This window comes from Rhagoletis zephyria, unplaced genomic scaffold (assembly GCF_001687245.7).
Source record: "Rhagoletis zephyria isolate East Lansing unplaced genomic scaffold, Rhagoletis_zephyria_1.1 Rzeph_scaffold_00148, whole genome shotgun sequence".
NCBI lineage: Eukaryota > Metazoa > Arthropoda > Insecta > Diptera > Tephritidae > Rhagoletis > Rhagoletis zephyria.
In genome coordinates, this window is record NW_016157232.1 from 270,510 (window position 1) to 295,030 (window position 24,521).

Below are 24,521 nucleotides of genomic sequence, written 5' to 3' on the forward strand. Positions count from 1 at the left end.
ACTTTTTCTTGCCACATATCCCTGGAAGTGTTCGTGGAAGACAGAATAAATTTCATTAAATGGAAAAGGGAGAGCCGGGTTCGACCTTATAATCTAAAGCTCTCTTGAGGCATTTGCTACAGTAATGAGAAGTGGTATTTTATCAAGGCCAGGTTACTAAATTTGAGTTGGAAATATTAGAACTCGCCGTGGCACCTCCAAGAAGGTTTCACGTTGACGCGTCGTATACCTGGAAACCTTTTAAGGTAAACTTAGAGGGAGGAGAGAGGAGATTTTATAATTTCATAGTTTTAAACGGCCTAAATACCTTAACTCGCTTAGAGAATAACGAGCTATAACGAAATGGGCACAGAAATAAATTCTAACATCATTAAATTATTTTTCCTATTTGTATAAAAGCGCGGGGTGAAACCCGCAGGTATAAGCTAGTAGTACTATAATTTTTAGATATCTTACCCCCAGTTTGCCAAAAACACGGGTTTCTGCGATATTTGAGGTTATATAATGAAAACATCAAATTTTTTGCTCATTTCTACTCAGGGCATTATTTTCGTGTGTTGCGATTCGACTTTTCTTTTTCGACATATAGTAGTTTTAATAGTACTTCGATATTTCGTCGTAAGCATGAGTCATCATAGCATGTGTAGAGGCTATTCAATAGTTATGAGAGAAAACGTTTTGTGTATTGATTTAGGTATGTATTCTTGTAAATATTGTTAATCTTTTGCTATTGTTAAATACAAACTGTTATAAAAAAAGCATCCTTAGATTTAAAAAAATTTGGTGCATTTAGTTTGGTAAAACGCCTTTTTTCCAAGTTTTTTTAAAAATCAAAAGTTGGCAACGCTAAATATTTGTTTTTAATTCGCTTCTTTGCTTCATTTCGGAGAATGCAAAGTAGAATGTCCAACATTTTTTTTTATTTCGCTTCATTTCGGAGAATGCAAAATTGAATGCTGCATCGTTGTCAGCTGAAAAATAGAATGAATATCCAAAAATTCTTTTCCTACCGTTACTTTCTGTGGAAATTTGTCTCGCATAAAAATCATGTTTTGCTTTGTTCAATTTGCAGCGAAGTTGAAGTCAGTCAATGAAGTGAAGTACAATTTTATTTTTTGTATGTACATACCGATTTTTAAGTAAAATCTAAATACCTAAATACATACATATGTATGTATAAAAACTGATTTATAAAAATTTTAATCTTTTAAGACAATCTGTATTTTCTGTTTTCAATTTAATATAAATAATTATGAACTTATCTAGGTATTCTACATTAGTTTCTCTGTAAGGCATTCTTTGTTCGCTTCTCTGGATTTTGTTTATCCATGCGTTCTCCCTTCGTTCGAGGATAATGCTGCGGGTAAGGGCTTACCGCCAATGACATGCCCATGTTAAAATAATGCCTTCTTGAAGCGAAAGAGTAAGCGATTCCCATCGCCTAGCTCGTTTCAACTTTCGTTTCTGTGGTAATAGGGTATTTGCTGGGATGCTACTAACTACACTTATGGTACAAAATGAAAAGAATAAAACGAAAAATGAATACTTACTAAAAAAATACAAGAGCTCAAAACTGAAAAAGAAATATTATTGAAGAAATTAGAGGAAACTGAAAAACAAGTGGTCGGCAGTGTAATTTATGGCTGTGAGGGTGCAAAAACATACGCCGATATTGATTCACGACGTGAAGAAAAACCTTAGCAAAGTGAAAAACATAAAGGTGGAAAAGGTATACTATATGAAAGGAAAGAAAACAGTGGTCAAATTTCAAAGTGACGAAGACAAAAACAAAGCCAAAGATGCAATAGAACAAAATATGAGCAAATGCTGTGAAATAATAGAACAAGAATCGAAACTGCCAAAGCTGAAAATAGTGGGAATACAAAACTCAGCGTTTGACAAGAAAAAATTTGAAGAAGAGATTGTTGAGAGAAATTTGGATGCTAATACAGACGTTCTTAGTATCGTGCATGCATATAAAAACAAAAAAAAATAAAACACTCAGTGTCATATGTGAAGTAAATAAAGAAGCATATACAAAAATATTGAAAGATAAGAAGCTTTACATTTACCGGCAGAGATGTGCGGTTTATGATCAGTATGATATACAAAGGTGTCACAAATGTTGCAGCTACACTCACTCGAGAAATAAATGCAGAAATACTCAAGCTTGCAAAAAGTGTGCGGATGAACATGACATTAAAGAATGTACTGCTGAATTATCCATATGTGCGAACTGTAAATTTGTGAGAGAGAAATATAGAGTGGATATCGATATACACCACGAAGCTGTTGACACAAGCAAGTGTCACTGATTACCCTTACATACTGGAGAGTGCACTGATAATTCTAAATGCCGATGATGCAAGGTAACAATGTGAACTATTTTGAGGAACTAATTCAGACAGAAATAGTTTGTCGAGACCTCGACGAACTAAACATAAACAATATAATTGACGCCAAGGATCTAATTATTCTCCATTTAAATACCAGAAGTATCGGAAAAATGTTGAACTAATAGAAGCATATATTAATAAGTCTAGCAAAACAAAAGACATTGACTGCTCTGAATCGTGGCTACAAAAACTGAAACGCTTTGTTGATATTGATGGATATATATTATACACAAATGAAAGTAAAATAAATAGAGCAGATGGGGTGACTGTGTATGTTAAAAAGAGTATTGCTCATAGTTATAACGTTGAGATTACTGGACAGCTATCTATTTCTAATGTGGTTCCGAAACTAAGCAAGGCAGTTTAAAGATATCGGGATTGTACAGATGTCATGATTACCGCAGGAAGGACTTTATGGATGACATGAAGACGTTCTTGAGTAAGAATACAACGTGGACCAATCACATCATTTTGGGCGATGACAACATAGACACACTGAATGAAGACCTAGAAACCAGCGAATATTTATGTAGTTTGTTAGAATACCAATTTTTGCCTTATATATAGTCAATAACTAGACCGAATGACTCAGGGGGAACCTGCATAGATCATATATTTGCGAAAAGTAGTTATTTAAATCTTAAAGCAGGGAAAATACTGTTTAATTTGACTGATCATTACCCAATATTTGCAGTCGTTAAAAATTAAATAAGGAATAGAGAAAACCAGCGTACTGTAATAAATTACAATAAAATGTTTGAGATAGGCGGAAAATATAACTGGAGTAATATATTATCTATGCAGGAACCTTGCGAGGCTTTGAGTATAATAACAGAAAATATTAAATAAATCACGGAAGTGTGTACAAAAGTATTACAAAGAAAGAATATGTATAAAAGGAAGAAATGGATGACATATGGGCTTATGTGTTATTGTAATGTCAAAGAAAAACTTTATAAGAAATGGCAAAAAGACAAAAACAACCTAGAATTAAAGGAAAAATATACAGTATACGCAAATCTATTGAGAAAGGTGTTGAGAAAGGCTAAACAGGAATATGAGCGTAAGGTATTAGAAAATGCAACTACTAAACAATACTGGGAATTTGTAAAAGAAAAAATAAATAAAAAGGCAAACAAGGAGAATAATAATATTGAATACATAGTCACAGTGAAAACGTAAAGCTAGGTAAGGATGAAATTTCGCAATACTTTAATAAGTTTTATTGCTCAGTAGGGGGGAAAATAGCAAGCAAAACGCAAAAACCAACTACACTGTGTAATATACCAAAAATAAATAGAAATGATAAATCAATATTTTTTCATCCTACTACCGTTGACGAGGTAGTGGAAATAATAAAAACTTAAAAAATAAAGCAGGGGGCCACGATGGCATAACAGCAAAAGTTCTAAAATGTTTAATAAAACACATATCCGAACCTTTATCTCACGTAATCAACTTATGTCTAGCAAAAGCAGTTTTTCCTTCGCAGTTAAAATTAGCTGTAGTAATGCCTATATAAAAGTGGAAATAGTCATTTAGTTACGAACTATAGGCCTACTTCATTGTTGACTGCGCTGTCTAAGGTGTTCGAGTGAATTATATTTAATAGGTTAATGGGATTCTTCAAAAAATACGGTATTATCTCTAGGAAACAGTACGGATTTTTAAAGGGTTTAGGAACAGAAGAGGCAATTGCAAGTTTGACTGACTTTCTATATAAAAGCTTGGAAGAAAGCAAACCAGTTATTGTCACATATCTAGATTTGTCGAAAGCTTTTGACTGCGTAAATCGTGAGATAATGTTTGAAAAATTGGAACGCTGTGGAATTAGGGGTCTAGCATTACGCTTAATTAAAAATTATTTCTTGGACAGAGTACAGATCGTCAAAATAGGAAACATAAAAAGTTCCAAAATGGAAATAAATGTTGGAGTTCCACAAGGATCAATTTTAGGGCCTTTATTATTTCTCATCTATATTAATGATCTATTGCAGCTAAAGAATGTACACGAAAAAAACTGGTCGCACATAACCAAGCATAGCTCGGTTAATCATAACATTAAAATAAAAATCGGTAGACACTTAAAAAGCTGGAAGCATTTTCCACCTTACTGCATCATTTATTTTTAGTAACAAAAATCAGTGTAGAAACGAGGACCAAGAAAGAAATCGATCGCGAGTTAATATTGCGCAAAAAGCTGGAAAATCCCAGCATGTTCCATAACGACATCGCAAAAAAGCTAAAATTTCCAAAGTCTACCGTTACTTATGTGCTTAAAAAATACAATGAATGTTTATCTTTAAAAAGGAACCCTGGTAGTGGCAGAAAAAAAGGATTTGCTTGCGAAATTAAGGCAAAGGAAGTGTTATCTGCTTTTAAGAAAAATCCTGGACTTTCGGTAAGAGATGTCGGCAAAAAATTAAACACAAACAAAACAAACATATACCAAAATTGCAAAACAGCAGGACTACGTTCTTACAAAGTGAATGCAGCACCTAATCGCAACGGTAAGCAAAATTTGTTGGCGAAACAACGTGCTCGGAAATTGTACGACAGTCTCATACAAAAATTTGGCTGTATTGTTATGGATGACGAATCGTACGTAAAAGCCGATTTTAAACAAATCCGGGGCCGCGAATTTCACACTGCAAATAAAAGAGGCAATGTTGCAGATAAATATAAAAACAAAAAGTTTGACAAATTTCCCAAAAAGTTTCTCATTTGGCAGGCAATTTGCCAATGCGGCTTCAAAAGTGATCCTTTTGTAAGCACTGGTACAATTAACCAAGAAATTTATGTTAAGGAGTGTCTGCAAAAGCGACTTTTACCTCTTATACGGCTTCATAAAGATCCAGTGCTTTTTTGGCCTGATCTCGCGATATGTCATTACGGAAAAATGGCTTTAGGATGGTAACATAGAAACAAAGTGTATTTTGTAGCAAAAGAGGTGAATCCACCTAATTGTCCAGAGCATCGGCCGATCGAAACCTACTGGGCCGTTATGAAATCCAAACTTCTTAAGACCCACAAAGCTGTAAAAAACGCACAACAATTCAAAAATAAATGGCAGCTGGTTTCCAAGGAAATCACTGAAACTTCTGTGCAAGGGCTAATGAAGGACATAAAGTCAAAATTGCGATCGTTTGCTTATTACAAGGAGAATTAACTCTTTTTTAACGAATTTCAATAAAACTAAGTTTAGATGTAAATATATGTAAATATCGTTGAATTCCATTAATATATTTATGTTTTAGAACGTTTTAACTGTGACCAGTTTTTTTCGTGTACATTCTTTAATAGGAAATACATCAGCATATGCTGATGATACTGTCTTGTATATATCACAAAATACATGGCATGAGACCCAAATGGAAATAAATAAGAACTTAGAAATAATACACTGATGGTTCTTTGTTAATAAAATTGCGATCAACTAGGATAAAAACCAATATATAGCATTTGCTAATAAATTGAATAGCCTTCCCACTGATATAAATTTAACAGTTAACAATAAAAGTATTAATAGAGTAGGTTCAGCAAAGTATCTAGGGGTACTCTTTGATAAGCACCTTAAATGGAAAGAGCACATCGAAAACACTTTCACTGGACTAAGGTATCTAGTTTATATATTTGTTAGACTGAAGGGCTCTGTTAGTTACAAATATCTAATCTCTATATAATATGCACTCTTTCACAGCATTGCTACATACGGCATCATAGCTTGGGGTAATGAGTATGACAACAGTATTACCATTTTAGAAATTACAAAAAGAGGTGCTAAATATTATTAACAGAAACGTTGGAACAAACGAAAGGAAACGAATAATGAGCATAAGGCCGGTTTATGTTTATAGGTCAATGGTACAACGTTATGAAAAAATAAAAAATTAATACGACAAAAGCGATTGCAATACTAGAAATAAAAGTATAAGCCTGCCAAAGTACAAACTAGAGGTAGGGAAAAAAATACACAGTTATTCAGCAGTATAATGATTTAAAAATAATGCATATTGAACAAAATTCTTCTAAATATAAATTAAAACAATGGATATTAAGCAATGTTTAAACAAATTTTGAAAAATTAAAAATTGATGTATATTTTTATGTAATCTTATAGCACATGTAATATGTATGCAATTCCACTATATCCATGTACTGAACATAATATACTTGCATGTGGAAATAAAAATAAATAAATAAATATCAGGATATCGTTGAATTATTTTAATAATAATAATAATAATAATAATAGATTGGCGCTTACATATATGTATGTTAATGTTTGGCCGAGCTTCTCCTCGGATTTGTGGCGTGCGTCTCGAACGTGCCGACTCCGAACGGCGATTGCATTATTATGAGAAGCTGTTTTTCATAGCTGAAATACACTCGGAGGTTTGCCATTGCCTGCCGAGAGTTACCGCTGTTAAGAAAAAAATACATTTTTCTATATTTTTTGGGCTGTTGCTTGGCCAGGGGTTGAACCCAGGCCCTGCGGAGTGGAAGGGCACACTGCTTACCTCTTCATCACAGCGGCCGATGAATTATTTTAATATCTGTTGCAAAATTTTATGCAGACAAAACCAAAAAGTGGAAAAATATAACATACAAAAATTTTAAATATACCACGTTTCTATAAACGGACTAGAAAGTAAACCATTACTTTTCGCAGTCCCTTAGAGTTTTTTTTGATAACTTTTGATTTTAAAGTTTTAGCAAAGTTAATAAAAACAATTTATGAAATTGAAAATTGAAATTGAAAAACATGGGCCGGATGCAATGCGTATTACCAAATTATGTGTTAAAAGCGATATATATAGCTGACTTTTTTCTGAGTGCAGAATTTGCTTTTTGTTTGTTCGAATTTCGCAATTTCGATAGGATTTTCGATGACGTTTTAAATTCCGATCAGATTCCGGAGCACCCGGATGACCTCCTAACCAGAGAAACCGATAACTAGTCAGGTTAAAATTACCACAATATTTATTTGTTTATTGTTATTGAAAGATTTCAACTTATTGTTTAATAGGTTATTACTTACGATTGCGGAGTGCATCCGATAGCAAATCCCACGAGTCCACGTAAAATTAACAGCCAGATGAAGTTTGGGGCCACAGAACTGAGTAAACTATATAACACAAGCAGCACACCACAAAATGTTAAAGCCTGAAAAAAGATGAAATGTTTGTTTATAAAATTTTAAGTACAAAGAAAAAACTTTATCGAAATTTTTGTTTTTGAAATTTCAAGACCCTACCCTCTAATTTCCTTCCCTTATATGGGAAATATTATTGCCTAGTTTTATAGATTTTTTTTTTAAATCATTGTCATTTTAGGCCAGAAAATACGGTTTTGTAGATTTATTAGGTTTGAGTGACTATTTTTCATTCAATTTTAAAGATCTAACATGTGGTGGAAAGAGGACTTATAGGCCTAAAAAGATGAAATGTTTGTTTATAAAATTTTAAGTACAAAGAAAAGCTTTATATGTACAATAAGGTGCCATCGAAATTTTTGTTTTTGAAATTTCAAGACCCTACCCCCTAATTTCCTTCCCTTGTATGAGAAATATTATTGCCTAGTTTTATAGATTTTTTTTAATCATTTAGAGGTTACGACTTGTCATTTTAGGCCAGAAAATACGATTTTGTAGATTTATTAGGTTTGAGTGACTATTTTTCATTCAATTTTAAAGATCGAACATGTGGTGGAAAGAGGACTTATAGGTCTTTAAAATTATGTATACTAACCTACTATCAGACTTGGATTTTTGGGAGCTTTCATCGGGGGAAGGAAAACACTTTTTTTCTTAATTTTTAAGTTTTCACCTTCACTTATTTCCACAATTTCAAAATATCTACTATCTAAAATTAAATCTATTTTCAAATAAACTGATACCTCATTTATTGCAATTGCATACAAATTTTCGAAGTTAGGCAACTTTATGGCCTTGATTTTATATGTGTGTACTAGTAGGCCCGGGCACACATTCCTGCTACACACCGATACATAGGCAGGTTACATGCATCATTGATATTGTTTTTATTATTATTATCTCCCTTTTATTAGCTCGGGATGTAACTATGTAATACTAGCTTATACCCGCGGGTTTCACCCCGCGCTTTTATACAAATATGAAAAATAATTTAATGATGTTAAATTTTATTTCTGTGCCCATTTCGTTATAGCTCGTTATTTTTTAAGCGAGTTAAGGTATTTAGGCCATTTAAAACTATGAAATTATAAAATCTCGTCTGCGCGCTAGGCATACGAAAGATATCAATCCCTCTAAGTTTACCTTGAAATGGTTTCAGGTATACGACGCGTAAACATGTAACCTTCTTGGAGGTGCCACGGCGGGTTCTAATATTTCCAACTCAAATTCAGTAACCTGGCCTTGATAAAATACCACTTCTCATTACTGTAGCAAATGCCTCAAGAGAGCTTTAGATTATAAGGCCGAACCCGGCTCTCCCTTTTCCATTAAAAGAAATTTTTGCTATCAGTACGGCACTTATAAAATAAATCTCCATAACAAATTTAAAATACTTCAAAATATTTTCTATCCTTCCAGAGATATGTATTAAGAAATTTTTAGTATGTATGTGAGGCGACATGCCTCCTTTTTTAATAACTCACATTTTTTCCATGAGCAATTGAAACATTTTGTATACACAACTCCATACCAAGTTCCAGTATTCTTCCACAAACATTTCCAGGGATATGTGGCAAGAAAAAGTCAATTTGCACAGAAAGTGCCACGCCCCTTTTTCTTATGACCCTAATCTTCTATCATGAATTTAGAATTGATTTTACATACCCCAGTACCAAGTCCAGTACTCTACCATGAACACCTCTAGAGATATGCAGTATAAAAGTAAATTTGTATGGGAGGTTCCATGCCCCCTTTTCGAATAACGCAAATTTTTCTCCATGAGTATGGAATTAATTTTGTATATACATCTCGGTGCCAAATTCCCGTCCTCTGCAATAAACACCTCCAGAGATATGCAGCATAGAAAAATCAATTTGCATGGGAGTTGTCACATCACCTTTTCCAATAACTCTCACTTTTCTCCATGAGTATGGTATTAGTTTCACATACATACATACATATGTATTTCCATACCAAGCTAGAGTGCTTTACCCCAAACATTTGAAGAGATATGCAATATGAAAGTTTCAGTCAGTATGGGAGGTGCTACGCCTCTTATCCAAAAACGTCCATTTTCTCCGTGAACATGAACATGATTTCACACAGTGTTGGCAAACTGTTAATCTGATTAAAATTAACGATTAAAACGTTAATCGCATTTGACGATTAAAATTAATTAGTCGTAATCAACTGTACGATTAATGTTAACAATTTTTTAATCGTTAATCGCTGGCTGCGATTTTGTTTAATTAATTTAAAACATTAATCGTTTATCCAATTAAAAATAAAATCTGATTAATTTGTATAGTTTGTCCGAGTTTGAAACCAAACACCAGTTATAGAAAGTATTTTATGTTTTACGCTTATAAAAAGCACATAATATATAAAAATTATAAATATTGTTATTAGTAATACATAAACTGGGAACTTTTACAAACCAAGTTTGTAAAACGTTTGTTGGTATATATCTTAATGAAAATACACATCGAATTGCTTAGATTGATGAGGAAACCCGACTTAGCCATACCGGATTAACTTGCTTTGTGTGTACAGGGAAATTCCAGCATAACTAAATTAATCACCAAACCTACTTGATCAAATTAAGAGTTAATGATTAAAAATTAATTTTTTAATCGCGGTTACGATTAACCGTTTAGGCAGATTAAAATTAATCATGATTAGCTGTAATCAGATTGAATTTATCGAATTAACTAACTGATTAAAACATCAATCGATTAATGCCAACATTGATTTCACATACGTATCACTATACCAAATTTCAGTTCTCCCCCACAAATACTTCCAGAGATATGTATGTAATATGAAAATTCCAATTTGTATGGGAGGGGCCTTAAGTTACCGGACTTACTTTCAGTCTAAGACCATCCTTCCGAAATCCGTAGTAAGTGCACTAAATTTCGTTCTGATCGGAAAACCGGTTAAGGAAGTAGCCTATTTTTCAATCCAGGTCATAAACCATCTTTGAGCAAAATTTCATTTTCAAACAGGTGGCAATTCTTAAAAAAGTAGCCTATTTTCCAGTCTAGGTCATAAGCTATCTGTGTGCAAACTTTCATGCAAATCAGTTCAGTCATTTACGCGTATTAATTTAATTAATCTTTCCTAATACGTGATAACTTTTAAAATTGTAGCCCATTTTCCAACATACGTCATAAGCTATCTGTGTGCAAACTTTCATGCAAATCAGTTCAGTCATTTACGCGTATTAATTTAATTAATCTTTCCTAATACGTGATAACTTTTAAAATTGTAGCCCATTTTCCAACATACGTCATAAGCTATCTGTGCGAAAAGTCATGCAAATCTGTTCAGTCGTTTCCGCGTATTAATTTAATTTAACTTTTTTAGCAGGTGGTCACTCTTAGAAAAGGTAGCCTATTTTCCAACCTAGCTCATAAGCTATCTGTGGGAAAACTTCCACGCAAATCAGTTCATTAATTTCCGCGTATTAATTAAATTAAACATTTCTAACAGGTGGCAACTCTTCCAAAAAATTAGCCTGTTTCCCACTGTAGGTCATAAGATATCTGCTTGCAAAATTTCATGCAAATCCATTCAGTCGTTTCCGCGTATTAATTTAATGAAACTTTTTTAACAGGTGGCAACTCTTAAGAAAAGTAGCCTATTTCCCAATCTAGGTCATAAGCTATGTGTGTGCAAATTTTCATGCAAATCCATTCTGTCGTTCCCGCATATTAAATAAATTAAACTTTTTTAACAGGTGGCAACTCATAAAAAAATAGCCTATTAACCAATCTGGACCATAGGCTATCTGCGTACAAAATTTCATGCAAATCCGTTCAGTCGTTTCCGCGTGATGATTTCCCAAACATCCAAACATACAAACTTTCACATTTATAATATTAGTAAGATTAGATATTTGATATTAGATTTGGTGAGAGCCTACCACCAAATTCCAATGGCAGAAGAGGATATCTATAAAACTGCAATAACGACACCTTTCGGTATGTTTGAATTTATACGAATGCCTTTCGGACTAAGAGATTCGGCGCAAATTTTTCAAAGATTTATTAATGAAGTAGTTAGTGGTTTAGATTTTGTTTTTACATACATATATTGATGATCTATTGGTTGCAAGTGAAAATGAAGAACAGCATTTTAAAGATCTCCGTATACTTTTCCAACGCCTAACAGAGTACGGGTTAAATATCAAACCAAGTAAATGTACTTTTGTTGTTACAAGTGTTGACTTTTAGGACATAATATTTCTGGGGCAGGAATTAGACCCTCTGATGAAAAAGTGATAGCTATTCGTAGTTTTGAACGTCCTAAATCTATTAAACAGGCGCAGAAATTTATAGGCATGGTTAATTATTACCATCGATATGTACCAAAATTAGCTGAGTTTACGGCAGTTATCTACGATTTAATCAATCGAACAACTAAGAAACGTGACAAGTCCTTAATTTGGGATGACACAACAAATAAAGCCTTTGAATGTATTAAAAAAAAGTTTGCGTCTACGATATTGTTAAATCATTTTAACAAACATGCAACTCTCTTTAAATGTGGATGCATCTAATACGGCAATTGGTGGTGTCATACATCAAACGTTTGATAACAAATCAGAGCCACTAGCTTTCTTTTCTAAGAAACTTTCTCCATCCGAAGTTAAGTACAGTGCATTTGACAGGGAGTTGCTAGCTATTTATTTGAACGTTAAACATTTTCGCTATCTTTTAGAAGGATGACAATTTACAGTTTTTACAGATCACAAGCATTTGATATATGCTTTGAGTTCAAAAACCGGACGTAGTCCGAGACAAACTAGACATAGACATATGCACAATTTACTAATGACATACGATATACTAAAGGACAGGAAAACATTATAGCTGACACATTATCTCGAGCTTTCGAAATTGATGCAATTAAGGGTACAGAACTGAATTTCAAAGTTTTACAAAATGAACAAGAACAGGACGAGGAACTAAATACATTAAAATCTGGAGACACATCACATAACCTTAAATTAATTCAAATTCCACTTTTAAATTTTAATATTTGGTTTGAAATGACAGATGAGAATCCTAGGCCATTTGTTCCAAATTGTTTACGCAAGACAGTGTTTAATATGTTACATGACATTACACATCCTGGTAAAAAAGCTACACGTCGTCTAATTATTAAAAAGTACTATTGGCCAAAAATGCACAAAGAAATTAATATTTGGTCAAAATAATGTATAAACTGTCAAAAATCGAAGGTTAATCGTCACACTAAATCTCCAGTAATTAAAATTCCGATTCCCAAAAGTAGATTTGATCATATTCATTTAGATATTGTTGGACCTCTTCCTGTATCGAAAGGACATTGTTACATTTTTACAATAGTTGACAGGTTCACTCGTTGGCCCGAGGCATACGCATTAAAGGACATTTCAGTGGCAGTGGTTGCAAATAAATTTTTTAGAGAATATGTTTCACGTTTTGGGGTACCGTTAAAAATCACTACAGATCAGGGTACTCAGTTTATGTCTACTTAGTTAGTTTTACTTTTAATTAATATAACATTAGAAGGGGGAGTATTGTAGGGTTTGTATTTGTGTTACTGTCTTTTATTGTAATGTGTTAATTTCAACTTTGTAATTTTAGAAATTTTATATTTAAGTGATTTTGTAGTTCAAACATCAAAGAGAAAATATGTTTACTTCAAATATTTTTCTTGAGCTGTAAACAACATAATTTCATTTGGAATTTTAAATTAAACATTTTTTAAATAAATTTATATATTGTTAACTACATTCAGGATCATGACTGCGTGTGGATTAATAGCACCACACTGAGGATTTGGCAATAGCCTTTTTCATTTATTAAAAAAACAACACTTACGGGGCAATGTTTATTGTAAGATTAACATTTTTCTCTATGAATCGACATACTTTAAGCATTGTTTACGCTATTTCCATTTAAATGAAGAAATAGCGTCAATGACTTTATTTCCTAATTTTTGTTGATTTTATTTCACTTTTGAAAAGGTAATAAAGTCAATTGACTTCATTTCGGACCAGGGTGGGAAATAAAGTGAATTGACCTTATTTCCGTTGATCTTGTTACCTGTCACCTTAAATTCCAGTCATCGGGCATGCGTTCATCTGACCTTATTCTGCATAGGACGTTACCAGTTCCTCGCCACCGTACCTTAATAGCTTAGCTGGCAGGCTGCCAGCTCAAGCCGCTTTGTTGGTTTTCAAGCGCGCTATTGTTATTCGTACCTCTTCATAGTCAAGCGGTGGAACATCGACTCCGTCATTATTGGCTAGGGGCTTGGATTCGTCTTCGCCACAGCTTTAGGTGCTACTATTACCATTCAGTAGAGTGGGAAAGTGCACCCTCTATAATTCAAGTACGTGTAAAACCTTCCGCAACTCTCTGGTAATATTTTCGGAAGTTTTTCCTGTCGGCCAGGGTTTCAAGCTCTTCGTACTCACGTATTTCGGCCTCTCTTCTTATTGCGGTAAATAAATACGTCTTGCTTCCAGTTGTTCTTTCGGGCCCGCTGAAATCAGACTACTTCTTCGGCGGCGGTACTTAATGAACGGGGATTGTGGTTCCACTGCTCGTTTATGCCGGTTTGTTGAAGAGTGCCTTTTGAGAGCGGGTGTGAGCGTCGAGTAGTGAATGCATTGGCTGTCTGTTGTGATTGCAGCTTTTCGACGTTAAGCTTTCCTTGCATATTTGAGCGCACATTTTTTCCTGCACAGAGGCGGGTGCGTATCTTGGCTGCAACAAGACAGTGGTCCGAATCGTTGTTTGGCCCTCGGAGTGTGCGTACGTCTAAAGCACTGGAAACATGCTTTCCGTCTATCAAAACATTTGTTTTTTTTTTCGTTTTTCGATCTGGGGATAGCCTCGTAACTTTATGGATCTTTTTATGCTTATACCTAGTACTGCATACTACTATGTTTCGGACCCCGGCGTAGTCGATCCGCCTCAGTCCGTTGTCAGACGATTCGTCGTTGAGGCTGAATTTTCCGACGGTGGTTCCAATTATCTTTTCCTTGCGCACCCTGGCATTGAAGCCCGATTTTGATATCGTGGCGGGGCGCTCGTATGTGCGCTCCAAGCGTTCATAGAAATGATCCTTGGAGGTCGGGTTCTTCTCTTCTGTCGGGGCATGCGCGCAGATGAGCGAGATATTTAAGAATCTCGCTTTGCTGCGGAAGGGAGCTAGACGCTCGTCCACCGGGGGTGAACGACAGTACTCGGCGACAGAGTCTCTCTGCCGCCAGATACCTGCTTGCAACCGCACCTACTGGTGAGATGACGCTGCAGACTTCAGTGAGCCCTTAAATCGAATAAGTCGGAGTGTCCCCACCGAAACTCACTCTCTTTTTTCAGTGGCCCACTCGACCGTGTGACCAAAAACATGTTTATTGCTCGAAAACAAACAATCGGAGCTCTCTCATTCTTGCTCATTTAGTCAGACAAGTGATATATGTGTAAGTGGACATTCAGCGCTCTTTGAATTGAACGGTCTGCGAGACCGGGTTCGAAGTTGTGCAATTATTGTAACAGTAAGAAGAAAAATTCAATGAAGCTGATTAAAACAATACAATCTATTGTTGTTTATTTACTTATCTGAAGTGTAAATAAAATTAAACAAAAGAGATAAAAGATATTTTTCATTGACTTCGTATTTTTTTCAGAGCTTTCCCAATTTTTAATATTTATATTTTAAAGGACTAAAGAAATTTCTATTGTGATTTGAAATAAGTTTTTTCCCCTTTTTTAATAAAATAAGTTGAATATTGTCTACTTAAACTAATTGCATAGAGATATATTCAATAATTTCAAAGACGCATCCTGAGGATTTAATGAAAAGGAAACCGTTCTGGGAGACCGGGGTTTGTATTTGTGTCATAGATCAGCTGTGTGAAGGAAGTTTAAAAAAATCAACAAGCCTTCCTAAAAATGTAAAACTTCAATCTGACGATGTCAGAGCTACGTTGCGTTTTGTTCGATTCGAACTTGGCCTAGGGATGTTCCGATACAAGTAAATACGAGTATGTACTCGATACTTTTGGTTCGATACCAACTAATTTTTTTACTCGAATCGTTGTTTCGATACTTACTTGGTATCGAAAGAATAGTACTTGTATCGAATCGATTTAGTCAAGTGCCATATCCTGTCGAAAATAATTGCTTCGTTTTCATGAAAAAAATATTTTAAGCAATTACACCGCCAAATTCTAAAGTGTGGATATTATTTTACAAAGTTAGTGATACCTACGGTAACCATCCGTCCTTTATTTTAAAGGACAGTCCTTTATTTTAACCCCCTGTCCTTCATAAGTTTTGCCAAAATAAAGGACGCCTTTTGTTCTTTATTTCTTTAACTGTCCTTTAAATCGGCTCTGTATTTTTCAGAGTTAATAATTTCAGAGTTGATAAATTTTTAAACGCAGAATATGAAAAATAAAAATGTCCCTTATGAAATATAATAAAAACCTTCGCCAGTTTGTTTCTCACCCCATTAAGGGTTTCTATTTAATCGGAAATCTTTGTACAATCTATAAAGCACGGGGAAAGTTGTGCCCAGGATGGTGTTGCACGCTGACGTTTCCAGTTCCACTGAATTCGTAATTCACTGGAGCCTACATTTTTTTCACTAAATATGATTAATTTTTATTTTTTTTTTTATGGAAGCTTACGATATTTTGTCGGCCGATGTGGTGTAGTGGTAAGCAGTGCGCGCTTTCACTCATCAGCACCTGGGTTCAAGCCCTGGTCAAGGCAACATCACAGAAATATAGAAAAAGGTTTTTTCTTAACATCGGTCGTTCCTCGGCAGGCAATGGCAAACCTCCGAGTGTATTTCTGCCATGAAAAAACAGCTTCTCATAAAAATACAATCGACAACATCAAGGCGCACGCCACAAATCGGAGGAGAAGCTCGGCCAAACACTAACATATGTGTAAGCGCCAATCTATTATTATTATTATTACGATATTTGCAAAAGACCAGTTGAGCCAGATGCCTGAACTTTTATTTGATTATATAAAATTTTTTAGTGCAAAATGCAGATAAAGTAGCAATTTTGAAGAAAATGTATTCTCCTGTTCCAGTTAATAAATGTTATATAAAAAGAACTAGTTGAAACCAATTGTATGGCTCTTCCAAAACAAAAACAAAAAACATACACAAAAAAAAATTTGAAATGTTATAAAAAAATACTCACCAAAATAAATATTTGTTTGGTTTTTAGTAAAAATTGGTTGAAAAATGAAGGTTCCGGTGCATTATGAACATTAAATTCCAATTTTGAACCACTGTGTGCTGGCTTCGTCGTGCGGTATGAATTATGGTAAACGCATTTTGGTAGCAAAGGATGGCGCAGTCCTTGAAAAGGAGTTGGCTTAATTTTTCGCTATAGAAAGGGAACTTGTACGGTTAAATAACATAATTAACTGGTAAATATTTGATTTAAATTACGATATGGGTAAGGTACTTTTGTCATACAAGTTGTATGTACGTATTCCCAAAACAGTTTAAAAAAAAATGTCCTTTATTTTACGTTGGTTAATATGGTCACCGTAGTGATACCACAACAAAGTGCAAGCAATGCTTTGTAGCCGTAAAGTTTTGTGGGATCCTTTCAAAGGATGAATTTTTTGTATATGTAATCGTATTACTTCTACACCTTTTCAAGTTCAAAATGAGAAATTATGAGATTGTAATGGGAAAATGTAAGATTATATTGAGAAACTGTAATTTTTAATGGGAATGCGTAAATTGAAATTGAGAAATGTAAGTTTAAAATGAGAAAATGTAAATCAAAATGGGAAAGTGTAAAATTATATTGAGAATATATAACTTGATATTGAGAAATGTAAATTCATATTGAGAATGTGTAAATTTAAAATAAGAAGAAGTAAATTCAAAATGAGAAAACGTTAATTCAAAATGAGAAAAACGAAATTCAAGATGATGATATAAAATATCAAACAGAAGAAATTAGGTTTTTCTTTCAGTAACAACCACACGACCGAAGCGTGGGGTGGGGCTGGGTAGGAAGACTCATTGAGCGTTGGCAAAACATGGGGAATAATGTGCGGGATTTGGTAATGGTCTGCCCAATGGACTGGACAATGCCCAATGTCACTCTTCGATAGAAAGGAAAGTGGCAGACAATTCGGGAGGAGAAGCAGTTTTGTGTCTAGGTCCTTATTCCCCAATGTTAAATCCAATAGAGAACATTTGGGCTATAGTTAAAATGGAAGTAAAAGCGAACCTGCGTGTGCCAAATGTTCATCCCTCCGGACTTTTCGAACAGAGCTTACAGTATTTGGAAACAGTTATAGATAACGCGAAAATAACAATAACTGGAGGAGATTTCGCAAGGGCTGTACAGCACTTAACTAATTTTCATACAGACGCACATGTATTAAATAATATGCATGTTGGGGTGTAATGTTCCTTGGTCACATCTTTGTTTACTTACATTGATAAATGTTGTTTAAATTTATATTATCTCATTTTGAATCTATTTTTTTCTCATTTTGAATTTACTTTTTCTTATTTTGAATTTCCACATTCTCAATATGAATTTACACTTCTCAATATCAAGCTATAAATTCCCAATTCAATTTTACGCTTTCTCATTTGGATTTATATTTTCTCATTTTGAACTTACACTGCTCAATTTCAATTAACGCAATCTCATTTCAATTTACTTTTTCTCAATATAATCTTACATTTTCTCATTACGAACTTGAAAAGGTGTAGTGCTACTAATGAAGAAATATACATATCGATACCTCAACTTAAAATTTAGTGAAAATATTTGAGATAGAGCGTTTTCCAATCAAATTCTGAAATAGGGCGCTTCCACTCAGGTGCCGCAAAGGTTTAAGTCACAGATAACGCCTGAAAATTACTTTCGCTTTGTTGCATATAAATGGATGAAAAATTATGGATATAAATAGGTATCGATATATTCGGTTGACTCATATAAGTAGTATCGAAATAACGATTTGAGTAAATTCATTTGAGTAAGTATCTAAGTAACTTGGCCTCGTTCTGTCGCAAATTGGGCAGCATCATTTCTTTGGCTTGTTTGCATATACTATGTACAATGTACATAGATATATACAATATATAAAAACATCGATGTTTTCATTCGATACGTCGAAATACCATTTCGCATTTTTGAAATATCGATTCTTCAAACAACGATAGTCTCATTGTGTTCAAAAAATAAGAAACATAACTGATAAGCATTTAGTCGAAAAACGGAGTTCAATTACCATACTGAAAACTGGAAAAGCTAAAACTTTATGTATAATTAACTTGGTTTCATTTTTAAGAAATTGAAGAACTTATGAGGATATTTTTTTGTTAAAAAAATGCAATTCCTTCAGTGTCAGTTCTCCTATGAGTAAGGCGAATTTGAAACATTTTAGCCAAATTGAAGGCCATCGCAAAGAACATTATACATACATTTAGTTTTGAATTGCCGACTCGCTCCTTTGAGAATGGCCTAAAGCAGAGATCGCACGATTTGTACATTTGTACATTTCGCAGTCAGAGAGTGGTGTTGTCTAGATAATTTTTAGCGAGAATGACCTCAGCTCAATATCAACTTTCCAATCAACACCACTCTGTAGCGGTGAAAATGGACACATCTGTACAAATGTGCAAATCGTGTGATCCCTGATAAGTTGAGTACTTACGGATTTTCTGCCATATCGATGACTTAATTGACTCCAAAATAACGGACTGATCATCATTCCCAGAAATACAACTGTCGTCATCAGGGCTTTCTGATAAGTTGATATATTCCAGTCGCATTGCATTGTTGGTCCAATAATACTAAGTATAGTCATTTCCATAGAGTCGGCCATCCAACAAAGTCCCACAATGAGTGATAACTTAACATGAAACCATCCGAAACCTAAAAGATTAACTGCTTGTTGAACAGTGTATGTATCTAAAATATAGGATGTAGAAAAAATGTCCATTAGTCATAGTAGTCGTATTAATACACGAATAATAATATAGTAAAAGAAGAAACATTTACGTGCGCAAATCCTAGTACGAACAATGCGGCAATGTGAAAAAGCGTTATGGCTCGCTTCAAACCCTTAAGAAATACTTTGATATTTTACTTTTAAACTTTTTTAACATTTCGTAAAATTTATGGAGGATGGTTCAGTGCGCAGCAGTCCACATAAGTGAGAAAATCTTTTGACTGCCTTTCACCTGGGAGTGGCTAAAAGTGAGTCTTGTGCGTACGATTCAAACCGCAGCTCACTACCAGTGATCAGCAAAGAGTGCCTATTTTGAAGTTCCCCGCTACTCAGCATTTTTTGCATATAAGTACGTCTAAATCAGCGAAACGCCATCACTCTGATGTACGCATATGCACAACGACATTGATTTATGTGCACAAGTTGCCCTCCATATGAATACGATGCCCTCATCATATTCATACCATCCCCAACAAGTTTGACCCTCAGCTCAACGGAGTTTGATCCACAATATTCATTGCTTGAGTGGAATCATGTGAATCATTCCACTCAACCCGAAATTTGTAAATGCCGCTTCCGCCAACTAACTAGGGAATTGCTATGCAGATGGTGATTGTTTTTACCAACGCATGTTAAAATTGCGTTTGCTTATACATGCATGTGTATGTATGTATGTATTTTGGTGATCGTTTATTCATATGTACATATTTATACATGTACTTATACAATATTTATATATGTATTTATAAAGAAAGGATTTTTAGAGCACTTTCTTTATTTAAGCGCATAACCAGAGGCTGAAGGATAACTTCTAAATACTATTATAAATATGTATGTAAACATAAAATATTTACTGATTGCTCAGGGGATTCGCACAAACGGTAATAATGAAGCAATAATGTTAAGAGTTCCACAAAATTAGTATGCATGGTCATAAACCCAGCAACGTACATACCTAAGGTGACCACCTGTACCCAAATCTCCGGTACAGTACCGAAACTTTTGGTTTTGTACCGTGTACCGAAACGAAGGTTTGGGTACAAACCAATTTACCGGAATATACAAAGGTATGTACATTTTTAGAAAAAAAATCAATCAGCTGTTTGACTTGACTTTCAAGTTGCTACACGACTTGAAAGTAAAAATTGATATTATGTCGACGTTCAAGTTGTAAACGTGCGTGTGTGTTAGTAAAAAAGTGTGAGTGGATTGCAACTTGAAACCAAGAGCTTGATCGTGTAACGTCCAAGTTATTTCTTTATTTTATCCACAATATCGATATTTTCCCCATTACTAGCTCAAATAAGAAAGCGAAAAATGTCAAGAAAGCGTGGAGTGAATGTTTTCAATGAAAACTTAAAAGAAAAATAAACAATGTTAAGTATTTATCTGCCTTTAAAAACAGGAATATTTGTCCTTTTTAAATAAATAATAAGTTTTGCGAGCGCATTGTAAATATGTGGAATAAATCTTAAAATTAAACCAATTTTTATTATTTTTCCCACTTCTACAATATGTTTTCCAAAATTTCAAAAGAAAATAGTATCTTTTAGCACCCGCCTACCCCTACCTGGCTACGCCCATGGTATGAGTATGATAGATACCTCTTGTTTATGCCATTCTCTTGGATATGCCATTCGGGGGCATTTCAGTAAATATGAATGCATATAAGTAGAACAAATTATGGATGGTGAGTGGGATATATTCAGTTTGATCATACTCGCTGCGCTTCTCTGCTCACTACGTCCGAATATTTATAACCACTTATCCTCTGGGAATAAACTAAAGTGAGAAGGCGTACAATTTCGCGTGCTCTGGGTTTAGGTCCCGCCACGTTAAAAGCCCTCCCAGTGAAATGGAAAAACATGCCTCGGATGAGACCCCCTTCTTTTGATGACGACCACGGCAAACGTATAAAGGACTATAATTTAAGGGTATGAGCCTGGAATATCCGGACACCTAATAGGGAAGGTGGCTCGACGGAAGAGAAAGACAAGGCGTCCAAGGAACAAAAAATTGTGCTTGGTAATTTCAATGCAAAGTGGGGCAAGTAAGGGATCTTTAGGCTACTGTCGGAAAGTTGAGCATCTACGACGAAACGTCTGATAACGGACTGAGGCAGAACGACTTCACCCGGGCCCTAAACATGGTATTATGTACCATCATAAAAAATCTATTAAGCTACATAGCTGTCTCCAGATCGAAAAACGAGAAACCAAATTGACCGTGTTGTGATAGACGGAAGGCATACCTCTAGTGTATTAGACGTACATACACTTCGAGGGCCAAACTTCGGGAAGAACAACTATAATGTTGTAGCCAAGATACGCACCCGCCTCTGTACAGCAAAAAATGTGTGCCAACAATGCAAGGAAATCCGAAACGCTGCAACCACAACAGACGGTTAATTTATTCGACTCTCACACTTTCCAACACTTTCCAACAAACCGACGCACGCGAGCAGTTGAACTACATTTCTCGCTCATAACGTAGCACCGCCGAAGAAGTAGTCGGATTTCATCAAGCTTGAACGAACAACTGTTACGACAAGGAACGTTAAAAAGCTGCAGAGAAAAAAGATGCCACCTACAGGGCCATGCTGCGATCGGGCGGAACGCAGTCCACGTAGGTCCGATATAGGGTGCTGAAGAAGAAATTGAGACGTACTCGCCGCAATAAGAATAAAGATAGGGCAAAATACGTGAGTTTGAAGAGCTTGAGATGCTGGCCGAAAGGAAAACCGCCCGAAATTTGTATCAGATAGTTTAAAGACCAGGGTGAACTCTTGTAAAAACAACCATGGCGACCTAGTGACCAATGTCCAGAAAGTAATTAAATTGTGGAGAACCCCACTGATCGCCAACAATACTGAAAGTGGTGGACAAGACGAACATGAGCCCCAGTCGATGACGATGGAGTCGATGTTCCACCGTCTGACTATGATGAGGTACGACAGCGATTATGCGGCTCAAAAACAACGAAGTTGCTGGAACTGACGGCCTGCCGAGCTATTCAAGTACGATGGCGAGGAGTTGATAAGGTGCCCGACGAGATGGAATTTAAGTGTGCTCTGCCCAATCCAAAAGAAAGGCGACCCAGCCATTTGCGCGATCTACCGCGGGATCAGTCATAAAAGCATAGGTTACGAGGTATTATCGACTGTATGTTGTGAAACACTGAAGCCAACCGTTAACAAATTGATTGGAACTTAAAACTTGGCATCATAGGTCAGGTATTCACAATACGCCAAATCTTGGAAAAAACCCACGAGAATAGGATCGACACACTTCATATATTTCTCGATTTAAAAGCCCCTCTCGACAGCTTGAAAAAAGTTGTTTTTATGTCGCGACGTCTGAATTTGGTACCCCCGCGAAACTTATACGGCTGTGTAAGCTACATATATCAACAGCTCCGTCAGAATTGGAAAGAAGATCTCCGAGGACTTTGATGCCAAACGAGGCTTCAGACAGGGTGACTGTCTTTCGTGTGATTTATTTAATTTGATGTTGGAGAAGATAATAAGAGCTGCAGAGCTGAACCACTCAGGAACAATTTACTAGAGGAGCGTGCAATTGCTGGCTTACGCCAATGACATCCATATCATCGGTAACAAGAAAGGCGAAGTCTTTTCGGCCTTTTCCAAGCTGGATAAGGAAGCAAAGCGAATGGGTCTGGTGGTCAACGAGGACAAGACGAACTATCTCCTTGCATCAAACAAGCATTCAGCGCATTCGCGCCTTGGCACCCACGTCACGGTTGATAGTTATCATTTCAATAAATTAGAGAATTTCATTTACTTTGGAACCATCATTAACACCGACAATAATGTCAGCATGGAAATCCAACGCAGAATCAGAGTATTCGAGAGAAAGATTTTTCGGGAGACTTACGGCCCTTTACGCTTTGACGACGGCAAGTATCGCAGAAGATAAAATGATGAGCTGTATGAGCTTTACAATACGTAGACATAGTGCAGCGAATTATAATACAGCGGCTCCGCTGGCTTGGCCATGTCTATTGATCTCTGAACCCGCTGGTGGTATCAGAGGAAGAAGAGGCCCGCACTGCGGTGGAAATACCAAGTGCAGAAGGCCTTGGCTTCACTTGGTATTTCCAGCTGGCGTCAGTTGGCACAGAAGAGAAACGACTGGCGTGCTTTGTTGAGCTCGGCCAAAATCACTTAGGCTGGTACAGCGCCAAATAAGAAGAAGAAGAAGAATTGTCGTTTAAATTAATTAATTAATTTATTGTCGTTTAATTAATTAATTAATTAATTGTCGTTTAGCCGTCTTTCTAAAATGGGATATAAGATTCAGAATCCGAATCTACAATCTTTAAGTTCACCGCATGATAACGCATCCGCTACGTGGTTTTCATTTCCCGGTATTTACTAGACATGCGCGCAAGACGCTCGAAAGTGTACACCAATGCCTTCGTCTCAAACGCGTGTCGTTGTCTTTGAGATTCAGTGTACAGCGAATTCAGAAAATCTAGAAACAGCTATGCACAAAAACATTGTGCACTGTTGAAGAAAGACAATTGTGTAAAGAGTACAAGTACGGGGTGGAGCTATCAATCAAGGATCACACCAAGTACCTGGGAGTAATTTTGGACAGCAAACTGATGTGAGAGCTTAATCTAGAGGAAAGGGTGAAAAAGGCCAGTGGTGGCCTTTACACATGTAAAAGGATGCTGGGTACCACATGGGGCCCTGGCCTCATGCATTGGTGTTACACACCGGTAGTTAAGCCGATATTGCTCTACGGCGCTCTGGTATGGTGGAACGCAGCCAGCAAAATCTCGTACGGAAATCCATTGGAGCGATTACAGTGGCTCACTGCACTGTGCATAACAGGAGCGCTAAGGACGACTCCAACAAGGGCACTTGAAAGGCTACTTGACCTACCACCAATCGACATCGCGGTGGAGAGCACTGCAGCGAAATCCGCCATG

General features: G+C 35.7%; 1 protein-coding gene across 4 annotated transcripts in view; it reads right to left on the reverse strand.

The window, feature by feature from the left end:
• Positions 1-24,521, reverse strand: part of LOC108382557 (synaptic vesicle 2-related protein) — a 281,392-nt gene that overhangs the window by 219,619 nt on the left and 37,252 nt on the right. For all 4 annotated transcript variants that reach the window (XM_017638936.1, XM_017638929.1, XM_017638924.1 and 1 more), the window contains exons 4-5: positions 19,269-19,525; positions 7,438-7,562 (exon numbers count right to left, since the gene is read on the reverse strand). In XM_017638936.1, coding sequence (XP_017494425.1) covers positions 7,438-7,562; positions 19,269-19,525 — 382 coding nt within the window. The remainder of the gene's footprint in view (positions 1-7,437; positions 7,563-19,268; positions 19,526-24,521) is intronic.